Source organism: Oryctolagus cuniculus, chromosome 7 (genome assembly GCF_964237555.1).
Source record: "Oryctolagus cuniculus chromosome 7, mOryCun1.1, whole genome shotgun sequence".
NCBI classification, from domain to species: domain Eukaryota; kingdom Metazoa; phylum Chordata; class Mammalia; order Lagomorpha; family Leporidae; genus Oryctolagus; species Oryctolagus cuniculus.
The window spans coordinates 151,652,236-151,669,727 of record NC_091438.1 but is presented as its reverse complement, the minus strand read 5'-3'; the positions used below and the strand labels follow the sequence as shown (position 1 = coordinate 151,669,727).

The window sequence follows — 17,492 nt, the reverse complement described above, 5'->3', positions numbered from 1 at the left end:
CAAAACCAAGTATTTACAGCCTTACAAAGGATGGGCCGGGTCTGTCCCAGCGGGGCCGGGGGCTGCCCCAGCGAGCGCTCGGGTCTTTCTTGGCAAGTTGTGGGCTCATGGTGAGGGGACAAGCGGGGCCATCTGGCATTTAACTTAAAAAGAACTCAGCGGGACGGGAGGCGGCCAGGGGGAGACCCAGGAGCCAGCCCGGGAGGCAGGAGATGGCCACACCTGGCTCTTCCCTCTTCCTCCTCCACCTGCTCCAAGTCCTCGCTCCCCAGGGGAGAGCGGATGTGCAAAGCCTGCAAGGAAGGAACCCTCTGGCCAGGCCTCTCCCAGGCCATTTCCACACTCCATGGACGGATTTGGAACACCCTGGTCCCCACAGACGGATGAGCTACGAATGCAAGGGAGACGGGGAAGGCGCCGCCGGCGGCCCCACACCTCCGCACGCACACAGCCCCCTGACTCTCTTCACACTACCGATGCACCTGTCACCCCCCTGGCTGACTTGCACCCACCCCCACCCCGTGCACCTGCCGCCCTCGGCCCTGGTCCGAGGAGACCCTGGTGACAGCCGCTTCCCTGCCCTCATTTAAACGGAAAATCTTTTCAGCAGCTGAGGTCCAGGCCCAACTGGCTCTGATAACCTTTGGTTCAAATAAAAAGAAAACAAGGAGAACAACGGTCAGTATCACGTGTGTCGGAACCCTGTAACCTTGACAACAAGGGCTGGGGAGGGGGAGGGGGAGGAAGGGCCCCTTCCAAGCCCAGGGTCCCTCCACGGACCTACCCACCCAAGGGGCCTGCCTGGCAAACACGAGAGGCCCGACCACCCCCCAGCAGAACAAAACAAAGGGGAAAACTCATGATAAAGGCCACCAAATTCTGATAAATATTACATCGCATGCGGCCCCCGACACATTCTCTCTACACATGAAACAGTATGTACAACGGGTTGAAGACTGCAGACACGTGGGCGACACGGAGGAAAGAGAAGGCCCTTAAAGGCTGAGGGTGCCCTGCAAGGGACAGATGGAGGGGGGGAGCGGGGCCCCCTCCTCTGCCTCCAGACAAGACAGTGGGGAGTCAGTCCTGGTCCTACGGCACATGTAGCTCCTCTCATCTCCAGAGGGCGCTCCTGGGCCAACGAAAACAAAAACTGGCCGTTACACCTCTGCAGTGGGCACAAAAAAAAAAAAAAAAAAAAGGCGAAGCCGGCTGGGCTGGTTTCCAGCAGTGATCTGGGGCTGGGGGATGGGGACGGTCTCATCACAGTGCCCTTGAACTTAGGACCACTCGAGTCCGGGGGAGACACTGGCTCAGATGATCTCCCCGTGCAGAGGTCCAAGCGGGCACAGCAGGGGTGGGTCTGACTCCCGGCTGCTGCTCTGCCAGGAGCCCTCACTGCCTCCCCCTGCCTCTCTGCTGCCAGCGGCCACCAGGGGCCGGCCGGGACCGGAGCTCGGCCGCAGGAGGGAGACGGTGCCAGGCCTGGCCCCTTCAGACTTTCTCACAGAGAACATCAAGTCATCAGGGCAATAAAAGAGCCCTCCCCACCCCCACCCCAACCCACTGAGGTCCCAAAGCAAGCAGCTGAGCGGGCCGGGCCTCGCAGCAACCTTGGCCCTGGCCCCTCCGCAGCCAGTGCTCACCCCTGGAGGCTGGGAGAGAGGTCCCCTTGACCCCGGCTGCCTGCCCAGCTCCAGGGGGACCCCAGGAGCCTGGGAGAGGGCCTGCCTTCCACCGTGAGATAAGGCAAGCTGCTTGTTGTGTTAGTTTTGTTTTGTTTTGTTTTTGTTTTTGTTTTTTTTTGCATAGTAGTTTGAACACAGTGAGGCTCCACCTGCTCCCACTGTGCCTTGTCCCTCCACTTGGCCACTGCATCCAAAAAGAACATCAAAATTTGTCTTCCCTCCCTTTCTGCCACTTTTCTCTGTGTCCACTGAGAACATCTGGGAGACCCCCCCACTCCAGGCCTGGAAAGGTTGCGGGGCGGGGGGCTCACGGCTGCACAGGGCAAGGGAGGGTACCGCTCAGGCCGAGCAGAGGAGCGGGCAGCCGTGGGCGGGGGAGGGGGCAGCCGCCCACCCCATGCCACCCCCTCCCGGCCCCGCCCTCCCCTTGAGTTTCGTATAAAAACCCCTGCTAGGAATAATTCTTTGGAGCTCAAAGTGGCTCAGCTTAAGGGAGAAGGCACAGTTCACACTGCATCTGGACAGAAGTCTGCGTTTGTCGTGTGGAGAACGATAGAAATTGACAGCACCATTCCTCGGGTGGTGACGGAGAAGGGCTCCGGGGGTGGTGGTGGGGGTGCTGGAAGGAAGCAGCGGTCCCTCGGGGCTTCCGGAGAAGGGGGGGCGGGGCCCCATCTCCAGGACCACCAGGCACGCTCGGGTCCTCGGTCATCAGCTGACCATGGGCTCCACGTCCGCCTCCCGCTCGAAGTCCTCCTGGATTTCGTCCGTGCTCCCAGAGTCGCTGCTGGCTACCGAGCTGGGCGATGGCGAGTTCCTGGGAAGCACAAGATGTGGGGGGGCGTTCAGAGAGCAGCCAGGGCCCCCCCCCCGGGCGTTCAGGCGTGGGAAGGCTGAGCACCTGGGAGGGGTGCCACCCAGAGAGCTTGTCCCAGCTCCGCGGACCCCAGCACCGCCAGCCCCAGCCGGGCCCAGGTGCTCTGGCTTCCCAGGAGCAGGGGCCATGGATCACGCCTGGTTCTTACCCCGGGATGACCTCGCCCAGGTCTGGGAGCAGAGTAGGCTCAGTCAATGACTCGCAGCCCAGAGGGAGGCCACACAGGGGCGTGGCCGGCAGCACCCTGTGGAGAGTCCGGCTCCACCTGCCTGAGGGTCTGCTCCTGCATAAGAGTTGACCCCGAGGGCTCTGGGCCCCGGAGCCGAAGGCGGGCCAGGCTAAGCCCAGCCGCTCACACGGAATCACAGCAAGAGGAGACGGCACAGGCAGGGGGCGCTCGTGCCTTGCGGCCGGCCTTGTGCGTGCGTGAGCTCATGCGGTTGTCAGTGTGTCTGTGCCCCCGGCAAGGCTGGGTGTCCCGGGCGGGGGCTCTGTCTTGCTGAGCTGCGCTCAGTGCACGCCAGGCTTCCGGGGCCAGACCCATCCAGCCCAGGCTTGGGGGATGGAAAAGGAAGGGAAGTGGCTTCCTGCGGACACACAGGAGCCTGATCGGCCAGGATGCGGGAGTGCCTCACCCGCCCCCGCCACCCCCCAACTCGGCAAAAAAGGGTTAAAGCCACAAGGGCAGGGAATCTGGCTGTTCTGCTCATTGCTGAATTCCCATGACCTTGTACATAGTAGGCACTTAATGGGTATCTGTTGAATCCATGGAGGGCGCAACGGTTGCTGTAGGAGTTACATGGGGTTAGCTATGCAAGTCATCTAGCACATAGTTGGTGTGCTGATATCCTTTGGATGGATGAGTGAATAGGTGGGTGGATGGGTGGATGGGTGGATGGGTGAATGGGTGGATAGATAGGTGCATGGATGGAGAGATGGGCAGATGGATGGATAGATGATGGGTGGGTGGATGAATGGATGGATGGGTGCATGGATGGATGGGTGCATGGGTGCATGGGTGGATGGGTGGGTAGGTGGATGGGTAGATGGGTGCATGGATGGATGGGTGGATGGGTGAATGGGGGATGGGTGGATGGGTGCATGGATGGATGGGTGGATGGGTGGGTGGGTGGGTGGGTGGGTAGATGGGTGCATGGATGGATGGGTGGATGGGTGAATGGGGGATGGGTGGATGGGTGCATGGATGGATGGGTAGATGTGTGGGTGGATAGAGGGATGGGTAGGTGGCTGGATAGATGGGTTAGTTACAGCCCCAGAAATTTGCCACAGGGACTCTACCCCCGCACCCCCAGGGAGCACAGGCCAGTACCTGTCTGCGGAGCCCTTGATGAGCCGGCGGCAGGTCTCCATCTGCACGTCCAGGCCCCGCTTCATGCTGCACATCTCCATGTACTCATGCAGGTGCCGGTTCATGTCGCTCTTGGCTGTGGCCAGCTCCAGCTGCGGGGAAGCGACAGGGAGTAAGGGGGAGGGCACCCTCCCTCCTCACTTCCTCCAGGGGGGCCCGCACGTGGCCCTCAGGACCCTGCCTCCCAGACATCCGCCTCCCTCAGCCTCTGCTCTGCTCACTGGTCCCTACCCGCCTCCAGCACCGGTGTGGTCAAAGGGGAATGGTCGCTGGGCAACCCCAGAGGCAGCGGCTCTGATAAGCCCCACCCATTCTGGTCACTGCACCACACCCAGTCCCCAGGCTCCACAGATGTGATCAGAAGCATCCTCGGGTCTCTGGCATGTCTCTGTCCCTTCTCCCTGGCCCGATGACTTCCGTCAGGGAAGGCCTGGGCTTCCTTCTCCAGCATGAACTCAGCAGTAACCCTCAGCAGGTGCAGAGTTCCCGGAGCCAGGGGCAGCTGGCTAGCAGGCTGCTTCCTGTCTGAGGCTTTGGGCCAGTTACCTGTTCTCTTAGAACATCTCCTCCTCTGGACAGCGAAGGGGGCGGTCAGGATGTGAGGAAGGGACACTCACCATGGCCTAAGCACAGCTGCTACCCCCACCACTCACGGGGACTCAGACGTCCCAGGGCGGGCAGGAATCGCCACTCCCATTGTACAGCTTAGGAAACTGAGGCTCGGGGAAGGACGGGACTTGGCCAGCACCATGCAGGGAGCTGGCAGGGCCTCCCAGCTCCCCAGTCCCGGGCTCACTGCACTCGGCTCACCCCTGCACACACAGGGAGCCCTGGATGGGCAGGGGTCTTTCTGTGCGGACTCAGCGGGTTCCCCCACCGGACCTCACCTCGATCTGGCCTATGGTCTCCTGGTACTCCTTGTCTCGTGTCTTGAAGAAGGATTCCGTCTCATGAATCAGGTTGCCCAAGTTTTCCTCTTGCTGGGGAAACAGAACAAAGAGGACGGTTTAGCCTCAAGTCGGGGGGGGGGGGGGAGGAGGGAGCCGAGGGGTCACTGGAAGTCCCGGCCAGCGGTGGGCGGGCGGGCGCCGCGGGCTCACCTCCCCCTGCAGGTCGATGGACGGATTGCAGTTGGTGAAATCCTCCCACAGCAGCAGCGTGTCTTCATTCTCCTCCCACGTCAGGCTGTCACAGTCGTCATCAAAATCAAAGGTCTCCCGCCTGCGAGGTGACACGGAGGCCATCACGGACCCGAAGGGTCAAACGAACAATATGGGGGCGGTGGCCACAGGGGACATCTGTCTCATCCACAGAGCTTAACTCCTCTCAAGTGCTTGGGTGTTACTTATACAATTTTCCATGTACATCTTTAAAGACAGCAGGTTTTAATTCATGGGGACTAAAGTTCCCAAGTCCAATGTCATGATTTTTTTTCACTCCTTGAGCCCCTACGTGGAGCAAAGCCGTGGGCAGCCCCTTCTCTGGCACCGCACTCCAGTTCACAGAGGAGGAGCACTGAAGCTCGGCGGGAGTAACTCACACGTCCACGGCCCATGGCCGGCTTGCAGCACAAGGTGGGGCTGCGAGCCCCCTCTTCTGTTTCCAGACACCGCCCCCCATCCCAATGCCACCGAGCACAGATGTGCTGGGCTCTGGACCGGCCACAAGGCATGTGTAGAACTGCGGCGCTGCCACCCTTAAGACCAGCCTTGCAGTGCGCAGTTTCTGCACCCATTGTACAGGTGAGGGAACTGAGGCTGTGGGGGCCCTTCTGCGTGAATCCAAGCCGGAAACTGGGTGTGAACTCACAGCCTGCATGGTTTCAGCCCCTCCCCCGCCCCTGCCATGGGCTAGACCTGGAACCATCCAGGTTGGCCTGGGTTTCCCAGGAGGCCCTGGTTACCCTCACTGGAGGGGACCTTTGCACTCATTCCATCCAGAACACCCGCTATCAAGGGAAGGCTGAGGTTGAAGGGGTTAATGGCCTGACCCCCGCCCCCCCGCCCCCCCGCCCCAGGAAGCAGCGGCACAGGAGGGTGTGGCTCCACCTCCAGACTCCCATCCAAGGGCCTCCCCTCAACTCCCTCCCAGACTTCCTGGGCACTGTTCCCAAGCATCAGACAATGGTCTGGGTTGGGGACCCCTGGGCAGGACCCAAGGAAGAAGGAACTTCGGTAAGACGCTGTCTAGAGCGCCCCCTGGAGCCAGGTCGGGCCGGTTCCCCACCCAACAGCAGTTCCTGTGGGCGCCTGTAGGTGGCTCTGGCACTCCACAGATGGGAACCAGGGCTGGGGGAGTTTGGAGGGGGAGGCCTGGCCACTGCCCCTGAGGTGACCCTGTTCCTTGCATCCCATACTGGACTCGTGACTTCATTTCCTTCCCAGCTCAGGGACAGAGAGCCAGAGAGGACAGGGAGGCAGTCAAGAGAGGGTCTTGGGAGCAGAGCTCCCAACCCAGGGTGGGGCTGGCCCCAGAAGCAGCAAAGTAGGGAATTGCTCCTCTTGGCCTCGGTCTGAAGCCCAAGCAATGGACTGGGATCGAAACTAACCTGCCCTGACATGGACACATCATTCCAGGGCTTCCCTGGAACTGGTGGGGGGAGAGGCCAGGGCCCCACCTAGCATGGTCAGGGCAGCCCTGCCGAGGAAGGGGATGGGGGGGGGGTGTCTCCAGATAATCAGAGCATTTTACTTTCTAACGTGGGCAGCTTTACACCCAGGCAAATCCAATCAGACACTGAACCCGACTCGACCCTCGGCACTCAGGTACCCACTGCCGCGGCACCTGCTCTCGCTGGCTCTGATCACAATGCTCTTTCTACACGAGGGGGCCATGGCCAGTGCAGCCCCTAAACTCGCCTCTCAGCTGTGCTCCGCCGCAGCTCAGCCCACCCCTGGTCAGCTTAATAAGCCTCTGGGGTCATGGTGAGAACAGGGGTGACGATGTCCTCAGAGAAGCCGTGAACCCAGCTGGCCTGGGGTCTCCTGGGCGTCCGCCCCGTCTCAGGCAGAGGCAGGCCCCAGGCAAGCTCCAGAAAGCCTGGACTCAGCCAGTGGTCATTCTCAAAAGCCCCTCTCGGCCGGCGCCGTGGCACACTAGGCTAATCCTCCGCCTTGCGGCGCCAGCACACCAGGTTCTAGTCCCGGTTGGGGCACTGGATTCTGTCCCAGTTGCCCCTCTTCCAGGCCAGCTCTCTGCTGTGGCCAGGGAGTGCAGTGGAGGATGGCCCAAGTGCTTGGGCCCTGCACCCATGGGAGACCAGGAGAAGCACCTGGCTCCTGCCATTGGATCAGCACGGTGCGCCGGCCACAGCACGCCAGTGGCAGCCATTGGAGGGTGAACCAACGGCAAAGGAAGACCTTTCTCTCTGTCTCTCTCTCTTACTGTCCACTCTGCCTGTCAAAAAAAAACAAAAAAAACAATGGCCCGGTGTGCCTGATTTCTCGGGCTTCCAAGCGAAGCTAAAAACACAAACCCTCCCCTGTGGTTGAAATGTTGAAAACACAACCCAATTCTTCCAGAACATTCTGCCGGCCTAACCAGACACAAGTGCAGCCACGCGGGGCACTCACAGCTGGTTAAACATGCGCTTCATCTCGTCCGTGATGTTCATGGAGCCGACCTCGTCGTCCGAGAAGCGGTTCACCTCCCCGTCCTGCTCCGAGAGGTCGTCATCCGAAGCCACCTTCCGCTCTTTCTTTTTGGGGACCACCTGAACCAGAAAGGGAAAGACGGAGGTTGGTGGGGGGCTTGGCTGGGTGGGAGGGCGAGGGTGGGCCAGGAAGGGGGCCGGCAGCCTACGGAATGGATGGAGCGTGGCTGGGCCAGCCACTGCCAGGAGAGACGTGCGGTCCTCTACGAAGCAGGCGGCGTTAGCGGGAAGCGTGAGGCGGGAGACATGCAGCGTGGGGGACGCGGACGGCCCGGACCCTTCACCCCGGGAGGCCTGGCGCCTGGGCTGCGCAGCCCACCCCTTCCCCAGAGAAGCAGAACCGCTGACCAGACCAGGACACAGAGACAGCAGCTGGACGGCCAGAGAGCGCCCCGGGTGCGGCGGCCCGATCACCAAGCGTCCACTCCGAGCAGCCACGACACGAGCGAATGCAGGTGGCGTCCACCCCCTGGCCCCGCCCCCGCCGCCACCTCCTGGCAGGCGTGCAGTGAGAAGGGCAGGGGACGCCTCGGTCTCGCCCAGCTCTGCCCAGTCACACACGGAAAGCACTGACACCGTCCGGCCCTTCTGCTCAAGCCAAAGCCACACCACAACGCGGAAGTCAGGAGGCGGCCTCTGGAGGCCGACACAGCCCTGGGGCCAGCACCCGCGGGGGACCACCTCGCCGGCGCACCCAGCCCCTTTCTCTCAGAGGCACCCACACTCGCAAGTGCCTGGGGCGCTCAGTAGACCAGGGGATGAGAACCAGCCGAAGGCAAACAGCGCCTCCATCAGCCCCTGAGGTCCAGCTGCCAGGGCTCAGGCCAGCTCCTTCAGCTCAAACCCCTAGCCTGGCCAGGGTCCCCCTGCATGGGGACGCCGCCCAGTCCTGGCACTCGTAGGAACAGACAGGAAGTGGGGCAGCGGACGCAGCGTGGGCCAGAGCACAGGCCCTGGAGGCTGGGGAGACCTGACCTAGCCTGGCTCTGCCTCTGCCTTCCAGGGGCACAGCACAGCACCCCGGGGGTCCATGTCCTCGGCCACAGGACAAAGCAGTCAGACTGGACAGGGCAGGTCCAGGACCTAGACTTCCCTGCGGAGGCGCTGCCTCTGGGGGCGGAGGCGGGGCAGTGAACAGGGCGTGGAGGGAGCGGCGGGGGGAGGGGGGGCGGCCTGGGCTGTCCTGGGAGGGCTGTCCTGGGAGGGAGGGCGGCTGGCGGCTGGTGAGCGGGGCGGCCTGGTCACCTGGAAAATCTTGGACACGTCTTCCGAGTTCCGCTGCTGTGCGACATCGCACAGCTTGGCCGTGATATCGATGCGGCGGCAGATGTCCATGTCCACCTTCATGGCCTTTTCTTGGATCTTTGTGTCCAGGTCTGTCATGGGCTGCAGGGAGGACAGCAGGGGTTACGTGAGCAGGGGCGGGGAGGGGAGCAGGAGGTGGGTGGGCTGGGGGGAGGCCGAGAGCTCTGGAGCCTTCCGTAGGGGCGTGCGTGCGGGGTTGGATCTGTGCTGCTCGGGATGGGGGGTCTTGAGAGTGACACAGTGGGAGCGTGGGAGCTGGACTCCCTGCAGCCCGGAGGCACCCTGCCTCAGCACACGCAGGCCAGTGTCCGTCGCCGTTAGAGCAAAGAGAAAGACAACGCAGCGCCTCCCTGCCTGCCGTGTCCTACCTGTCCCCATGGCGGCGGCGGCCAAGGCAGCTCTCTCCTGGACTCCACCCCCGGCTGCCAGCGGTGGGGGGGTCTCCTCCCCTGGCCCCCAGAGGCTTCTGCCATCCATGCCCACCACACCCCTGAGCACCAGCCGCCGCACAGACTGTCACCGCAGTGCCCGTGGCTCCTTCTCCGGGGGCTGTCCCCAGGGACCGCCCACTGGCTGAAGGTCCCCATAGCTCCCTACCCCATCATTACCCTGGAGGCCTCCAACTGCCCCAGGGACACACGCAATGGCCTCCCCTGGTTTTCCAAAGGCTTCTGTGGCAGGCAGCTGGCCCTGGGGCGGAGGGCCCCAGGCCAGCACTGACCAGACGGCGCCCAGCCCCCAAGCCCCCGCCCCCCATCACGGCCCAGCCCCGCTCGGCCCCTGGGAGCGAGGCGGATCCAGTCGGAGCGAGCGAGCGCACGCACATCGGAGGGCCCAGGCGGACGGGCAGGATGGGTTAAGCGCAGATTAATGCATCTCTACTCAGACCCAGACGGGGAAGCGGACACGGGCGGGGGCGGGGAGGGCGCCTGGTCTGGATGCATCCGTGTCATCGTTGCGGTCAAACGCAGCCAGCCAGGACTCTAACTAGAAGCCGAGCTCCTCGAGTGAATGAAGCATTTTGCATGATGGGCGTGAGGGGAGGGGTGACGCCCGGCGGCGGCACTTACGTCACTCATGAGCCCCTTAAACACCACCAGCTCGGCCTTGAGCCGCTCGATCTTCTCGTTCATCTCCTCCTGGATGGCGTCGGCCTCCTGCGCCGCCTGTGGGGATGGAGATGGGGACGCTTTAGAGAAGCCGGGCAGCCCGGGGGGCGGGGGCTCCGGACGGCCGCGACCAGAGCCCTGGGCACTGATGTCCAACCAGGTGGGGCGGCTGCGGGCCGCCAAGGGCCTTGTCCCAGCCTGGCTCCCCACGGAGCCCTACTGACTGCCTAAAACACTTTTCAAAGGCTCATTTATTGCAAGGAAAATGTCATGCTGTTTTTAAGAGAAAAGCGTGACTAAGTGGTCAGGGTGCAGTCGGGCCTCCACGGCTGAGCCTTCCGCACCCACAGGGCCAACCCACCCTGGACCAAAAATGTTCCAACCCAGGGCGAGCGCTTGGTGCAGTGGTAACGGTGCTGTTGGGGACGCCACACCCCACATTTGCGTGGCTGGGTTCACGTCCTGGCTCCATTTCCGATCCCAGCCGCCTGCGAATGTGCGCCCTGGGCAGCGGCAGGTGGTGGCTTCAGCACCTGGGCCCCTGCCACCCATGTGGGAGACACGGATGGAGCTCCAGGCTCCAGGCTTTGGCCAGGCCCGGCTCTGGCTGTTACGTTTGGGGGAAGGAACCAGCAGATGGGACATGACTCCCTCTGTCTCTCTCTGCCTTTGAAGTGAAAAAAAATTTTTTTTGTAAAAAATTACATCTGTATTGAGTACGTACATTTTGCTCTTGTTATTCGCTAAACAGTGCAACACTATTTGTACAATGTCCACGTTGTATTAATGTTGGGAACAATGGAGAGATGATGTATTCAGGAGGATGCGAAGGTTATATGCAAATACATTTTACATAATGGACTTGAACACTGCTGATTTCAGTATCGCCGGGGTCCTGGAATCACGCCCTCGTGGATACCAAAGAAGGGTGGTTGTTAAAATATTAGGCTCCACGTAACACTGCCCAAACGCAACATGGTGCCCATCAACCTAATGTACACATCTGAGTGTACATCAGGGGCTATGGAGGGCAGGGGGCTGCACAGAAAAGTCTAGAAGGACCCACGCCAATTCATCCACCGTGGAGGGGTAGAGCCGGAGGTGGAGTTTTAGCGTCTACCTTGCACTTTTCTGAATTTTCCAAATATCCCGCCACAAGCATGCAAGGTTTGTAGACGGAAAAGGATTTTTGTTGTAATAAAAAGGGGACATCATCCTTCGCTTTCCCCACATGCATCTCCATTTTAATCCACCTCTAACCTGCTTAGGCGACACAAGCTCTCAATCTCAGAAGCACGTTTTAAAGATTTTTCTGTGAAAAACCCGTTCCCGCCTCCTCGTGGGGCTCCCCTCTGACTGAGAGAGCAGAGGCTGTGCCGGCGGCACAGCAGGTGCTGAGAGAGTAGCAGGGCGGCGCCTCCAGACGGAGCTGCGGAGGGGGCGCCCTCCATGGCAGGCAGCCGTGAGCTCTGCTCCAGCTGGGTGCCCCCCAGGGGACCCGCGAGCTGAGGGGACCGCTTAGTCCAACCCCAGGGAGGGAGCCAGAGCCAGAGAGGGAGTGGCCGGCCCCAGGTCAGCCGGTGAGCCAGGGGCAGCCGCAGGACCGGAACCCCGGCTCTCCCTCTCTGAGCTTGTCTACAGCCCTGGAGCAGGGGCCTCCGCAAGACCGAGTGCACAGCAGGTCACCGAGCAGAGGCTGCGCCGGAAACCCCTCCCACCTCGGAGCCCCTCCGGCCGGCCGCTCCTAGGGCTCTTACCTCCTGCAGCGTCTCCACCATGGCCTGAAGGTTCATGCGCTTGGCCAGCTCCTCCTCCCACCTGCAAAAGCCAAGGACAGATGGTCAGATGGCGACTTCCCCACACCAGCCCAGCCCTCAGACACGACCCCAGCACCCACCCTGGGCCTGTGCTGGGTGAACCCATCCCTGCGTCCCCCCGGGGCTCCCAGCTAGGGGTGGTGGTGCCAGAAGACAGGCAGACTGATGCGTAACACCAGAGGGCGACAGTGCCACCTTCCATGAACATGGTATGGGAAGACAAAGGCAGGAGGGACCACTCCCCACCCCCACCACACGGGCGGCCCATGGCTGTGCAAGGGCAGCACCAGGCGCGGAGCTGGCCCCCGGGGGCCAGGCTGCAGTCAGTTGCGCTTTCGGGCTCGGCTTTGCAGCCATGGAAGCAAACTTCCATTCTGCCCAACACTCCAAGCTTGGAGTCTATTTGTCCTGCAGCCCACCCCAACCAACTCAGAAATCTCCTACACAGGTGCTGTTATCCCATTTCACAGATGGGGAAGCCAAGGCTCAGGGAGACTCAATGTCTCGCCCAAAGGCACATGGCCAGTCAGCGTGTTGGGCTGGGATTCAAGCCCAGGCCTGTTTTATTCCATCAAAACAAAGTCCAGTAAAACAGCTTCCATTTCTTTCAAGTTTGCGACAGGCCGGGCCCTGGTCCAAGGGTCATTCCATGCAGGCACAGTGGCTGAGCGTGAGCAGGGAAGGGCGGAGGGGAGAGGGCACGAGAGGATTCACAGGGTACCCCCAGCGTGAACCGCAGGACAGGCGGCTGCGTGACAGTGACAGTGACGACACCAGCCCCTCTGTACTGAGATGTCCTCTGCACCAGGCACCTTTCTCCCCCAGGCAATCCAGTCCTCCCACCAGCCCCACGCACGGATGCAAACGTTGACCGAGGCATAGAACCCTGCCCTGGGTCGGGGTGGGGTGGAAGGTGGAGCCAGGACTCAGCCCCCGATGGGCAGGCTCCAGGCCAACAGCTAGGAGTCCCCTTGCGGGCTCCCAAGAGACCCAGGAGCCATGGAGCCCCGCTCTCCTCCCCCCCCACCCCCGCCCGTCCTGGGACAGACAGCGCAGCTTCTGTCTCCTCACCGCGCGCAGCCCTCCCTACATGGCCGCGGAGCAGGAAGGTCTGGAAGCCTCTTAGGATGCAGTCGGGGCCAGCTAAAAATAGGCCAGAGGGGAGGAATGGATGCAGAGTCGGTGATGTCACCGGCTTTGGGAAATGAGAGAAAACGGATACTGTTTGCACACACAGGGGAAAGGTCCTTCCCTCCCCCACACGTGATGGCCGGCCCTGGCGGGGGCTCCTGAATTACACCCACGCTCCCTCTCCCGTTCTCTTCGGCCGTTGCCAGCCCTGACTATCGCAGTTAGGCCTGGGTCCGCCATGGGCTCTGGGGTCTGGACCTAGGGACCCAAGAGGCTGTGGCTAGAGCTGCCGCCAGGGCTGAAAGACACAGAGGAGGCTAAGGAGGGGCAGGGAGGGAGTCTCAGGGCCTGTCCCGGGCTGGCCCACCCTCCTGGGTGCCTGTCGTCATACAGAAGGAGACATTGAAGCCCAGAGTGTAGTCATTTGTCCAAGGTCACCCTATACATCAAGGCTCAGAGTCCAGCCCCAGGCTTCCTCTCACCAAGGCCAGGCCTAAAGGGGTGGGGACAGGAAGGCGAAGTGGGGAGAAGTTCCCAGGCCATGCCCCCCGCCCAACCCTGGGGGCACCTGGACTTCCCTCAGGGAGCCTAGGGGCCCAGAACACGCCTTCCCATGCTGAGTCATCTCCTGGCCTCGCTGGCAGCAAGAGGGGCTGGGGGCTCGGTGCCCACGCCGCTGAGCGGGCGCGAGGGAGAGCTGGAGGAGTGCTGGCCGCAGCCTGGCTGCCGGGGCAGGCTCCATGCTGTGTCCTGCGGCAGGGAAGGGGCAGCTGGCACGGACGCAAGCGCCCGGCTCAGCTCACCGACACGCACGCCCCCATCCCTGAGATGCGCCTTGTGCACGAGGCACAGCATCGCCTCGCCTTCCCTTTGAGCAAATGGCGCAGACAGACCCACTGCACAGATGGAGAAAAGGAGGCCCAAAGAAGGAAGGAGACCTGCACGGCATCAGCCCAGGGCGCAAACACGAGCACGTGTGTTGGATCTCCAGACACGGCAACAGCGACGGGTTCCTGGCGGACACAGTCTGGGACCTTGTACGGGGCTCAGTGCCTTGTACGGACACATCATCTGCTGGAATGTGAACTATTAACCCTCTCAGGCCAAGGTGCTTACCCAAACCCATGCAGCAGACGAGGGAGCTGGGGTTCGGGGGAAGGCACTCGTCTGAGGGCACACAGCCAGCAAGCAGGGAGCCGGGACGCAAACCTCGCCCCCGTTCCAAGGCAGCGATTCTGCAAGGTACACGGAATGGCCCGGCCGTCTGGTCACCGTGCACACCCTGACGCTGCAGGTCTGGGGTGCAGCGCACGGCTCCCTGGCGAGCAATTCGGGAAGCCAGGCCCTGCACTCCCCTCTCCACCTATGTTTCCCGAGCTGTACCCAGGGATGAGCGTACACAGATGGTTTCCCTTCGTGGACGTTTTATGTCCAAAGCTGAGCAGGCTCACCTACTTTGCTGCTCCCAGGGGTTTGAGAACAGCAGCCAGGCGGGGAAAACCTGGCTCAGCCGGCTCCTGTGTTGACAGCACGGAAGAGCTCTGCCCTTCAGCAGCTCCGGGCGACAGGACGGAGAGCCAGATGGGTGATGCATTTCTCAAGGTGTTCTAGACACCCCACACTCACTGCGATTCAGCCCAGAGCCAGGGAGCGCCCAGCTTCACCGAAAACTGGTCAGCCGAGGTGCTGGCTGTGAGATTTCAACACCTGCTTCCCAGACACCGTCTGTCCCTGACCTGGGTCCACCCATACAGTAAGGTTTCGGAGGGATCAGCTTCAACAAGGCCCCGGGCAGCTCTCCCACCAAGAGGGCACGCACCCGCTGGGGGTCAGGGGCTGTGGCTTCTCCATCCCCCCTTTCAGCACCAGCCCACGGCTGAGCCAACGACTTGTCCAAAGCCACCACAGCCAGGTGTGGCAGAGTGAGTCCCAGCCCAGGTCTGGCCAAATCTAACCTCTGGGCCCCCTAGGGCTGAAAGAGCTGCCGGGCTCACAGGGGCCGGCAAGGACAGAAGGTGGTGGGGGGGATCACCTTGGGGGCAGGAGCGTGGGTTTCCTCAGCAGTTTCCAGAAGCTGTTCTGTCAGGTGGGGAGGGAGGGGCCCATCCGGTCTCTGCAGGGTGCCTTCAAGCAGGACACCCATCCCCCAGGCACTGAGCTGGAAAGCCCCAGAGAAAGCTCCACCCCCATTTTACAGATGGAATAATGAAGGCCCTGAGCACAGCCATCGTGGCCTGAATCCTCCAGGCTGCCCCTGCCCACCCTCAACCAACAGCTGCCAACACGAGCAAGTTCCCCAGTGCTGGGGGGGGGGGGAGCGGAGGGGCACCCGCGGATGACCTGCAGGCTGCTGTCCACCACGTTAGGCACTCACACACCTTTGCACGTATAAAACGTTCCGTAGTCCCCCCCAAGGGCCTGGCTCCGTGTGCAGGTCCGGAAACAGAGGCTGGGCCTCCTGAAACCCCCGCCCTCCTCCCGGCCTGTCTCAGGGGTCACCTCTCCCCAAGCCTCTGCAACTGTGCCCACTGTGCAGGCTGGAGGCCCCAGGGTCTCAGGTCTCACCCTCCCAGGTGGCCTGGCGCTGGAGCCGCCTCCACCTCTGTCTCCCGGATGCCAGGGTCTGCAGGCACCGACCTCAGGAGGTCTTGGGCCCCCTGTGCCCTGGTCAGACAGGGCAAGGAGGAAGCAAGGGGCCTAGCTGGGAAGAGAGGCACAGGGGAGCAGCCGGGTCGGGGCGGAGCACTGGCTCCCCACCGGGCACGTGGTAAGAGTCAGGCATGTGGCTAAGGGATCTGTGGAATGAATGAATGAGTCCAAGCTGCACACAGCCCTGGGCCCCCTCCCCCACAGCATCCCAAGCCTTCCCTTCCTAGGCTGGGGGGCTCCGGGAGCCAAGTTCCCAGCACTGCCTCTCCGGGGAGAGGCCAGGCCAGGGGGAGGGGCGGCCGGCAGGAAGCAGGCAGGGAGAGGGAGAGACAGCTTCCCAGCCCGCAGCCCGCAGCCCTGGGGCCAGGGAGCAGAGGCTGGGATGTCAGGACAAAGAGCGCAGGGAGAGGAAATGACTCCACACAGCAGCTGAGATCTGGGGCCGCCACCGTCTTGGCAGAACCAGTGGGGGCACTTGGGGACAGCAGGGGGAGACAGGAGCGGGCAGCCACCGACCCAACCCGATGTGGTCCCCCCGCATTCCTGAGGTGCCTCAGCTGGGACCACGTGTGGGAGGAGCCGGCCCAGCTGGCTGCTGGGAGGAGGGGTGGGCGGCTTTGACGCCAGCCCCCGCCCCCACCCGGCACTCAGGTCAGTGCTCCCCCTCCCCCGTCAGCTCTAGGGGACACTCAGGCCCGCAGAGAAAGGGCCCACAAAGCCAGGCCTACAGAGGGGCGGAAATGCACGCTGAAGTCACTGGCAGAGGGGCTGACTCACAGACCTCTCACTTCCTGTGCCGGCCGCAGGAGGCGCAGAAGGCTCTGTTGGGGCTCCAGCGCCAGGCTTGGGCTCGGGCAGGATTAGGGCCCCAGGAACAGCCTGGGGCCAGAGTCCTGAGACTCCTGGGCAGGAAGAGACCCGGCCTTTGCCAGCTGTGCAACCTTGGGCAAGTCAGTGACCCTCTCTGGGCCTCGGTCCCATCTGTGAGGTGGGACACACATCAGCTCCTTTTGAGAACTACAGTGTGGGTGACAACACCCAGTCCTGTCCCAGGCACCCAGCAGACAACCGAGGCTGGGCAGCTCCCAGGGAATCGCAGAGCCAGAGAGAAAGAGAGCTGGGAGGGGGTCACAGGAGTGTCCCCAGCTAGCCCAGGAAGGCCAGCAGCTGGCACGCCCAGGCTGACTCACTCAGGTGAGGCTGGACTGGAGCCATCAGTGGACAACTTCATTCCGGGCCAAGCGTGGGCCTGGCCCCTGGCAGAAGGCAGGTGCTGGGGGCAGAAACCTGCTTCCTGGCAGGTTGACAGCTCGTGCCCTTCCTGCTCCACCCTGGCCCCAGGGAGCTCACCCCCACTGCAGCAGGGCCGGCCAGCAGTGGGCTGGAGCCTGTGGCTCTGACCACAGGACACGTGGCCAGGCCGCTGCTCCTCAGCTCTGTGTGCCCACCTGCAGGTGCACGGAGGTGCCGCCCTGGCCTTGCCCAAGACCTCTGAGCAGAGCGTTGTCTGGAAGTGTCTGGAAGAGGCTGGGCACACAGGCATGGCCAGGAAGACAGGAGGACCCGGCACCACCAGCGCTGACACCAGGCCCGCTGCAAAGCTCTGCCTCCTGGATTTCTCCTGCTTGCCGAGCTGGGAGCCTCCCTTCCCCCCGCCAAGATGTCAGCTCCGGGAAGGCCCAAGCAGGCGGAGAGCAGGCAAGGCTCCCGCGGACCCTGCCCACCCAGCCCCAGCTCCCTGCGGGGATCACCGGGGATCATCCCCAGCCTCCCGCCTGCCGGCACCTTGCCATCTGATCCCGGGCAGGTGCGCATCTCGCCCATGCCCCCCAGAGCCCAGCTGCCCAGCGCACTCCGCAGCTCGCAGGAGGAAACACAAATTAAATGCCAACTGA

At 62.6% G+C, this 17,492-nt stretch overlaps 1 protein-coding gene across 2 annotated transcripts in view; it reads right to left on the bottom strand.

The window, feature by feature from the left end:
- Positions 1 to 2,151: 2,151 nt before the first annotated feature.
- The window catches only part of IFFO2 (intermediate filament family orphan 2), a 37,325-nt gene continuing 21,984 nt past the window's right edge, over positions 2,152 to 17,492 (bottom strand). Inside the window, exons 2-9 of one of the 2 annotated variants that reach the window (XM_008265794.4) lie at positions 11,758 to 11,818; positions 9,962 to 10,057; positions 8,832 to 8,972; positions 7,507 to 7,646; positions 5,035 to 5,155; positions 4,822 to 4,914; positions 3,896 to 4,026; positions 2,152 to 2,505 (exon numbers count right to left, since the gene is read on the bottom strand). In XM_008265794.4, the coding sequence (XP_008264016.3) occupies positions 2,400 to 2,505; positions 3,896 to 4,026; positions 4,822 to 4,914; positions 5,035 to 5,155; positions 7,507 to 7,646; positions 8,832 to 8,972; positions 9,962 to 10,057; positions 11,758 to 11,818 (889 nt within the window). In that variant the 3' untranslated portion in view covers positions 2,152 to 2,399. The remainder of the gene's footprint in view (positions 2,506 to 3,895; positions 4,027 to 4,821; positions 4,915 to 5,034; positions 5,156 to 7,506; positions 7,647 to 8,831; positions 8,973 to 9,961; positions 10,058 to 11,757; positions 11,819 to 17,492) is intronic. The other variant, XM_051858047.2, reaches the window with a different exon arrangement.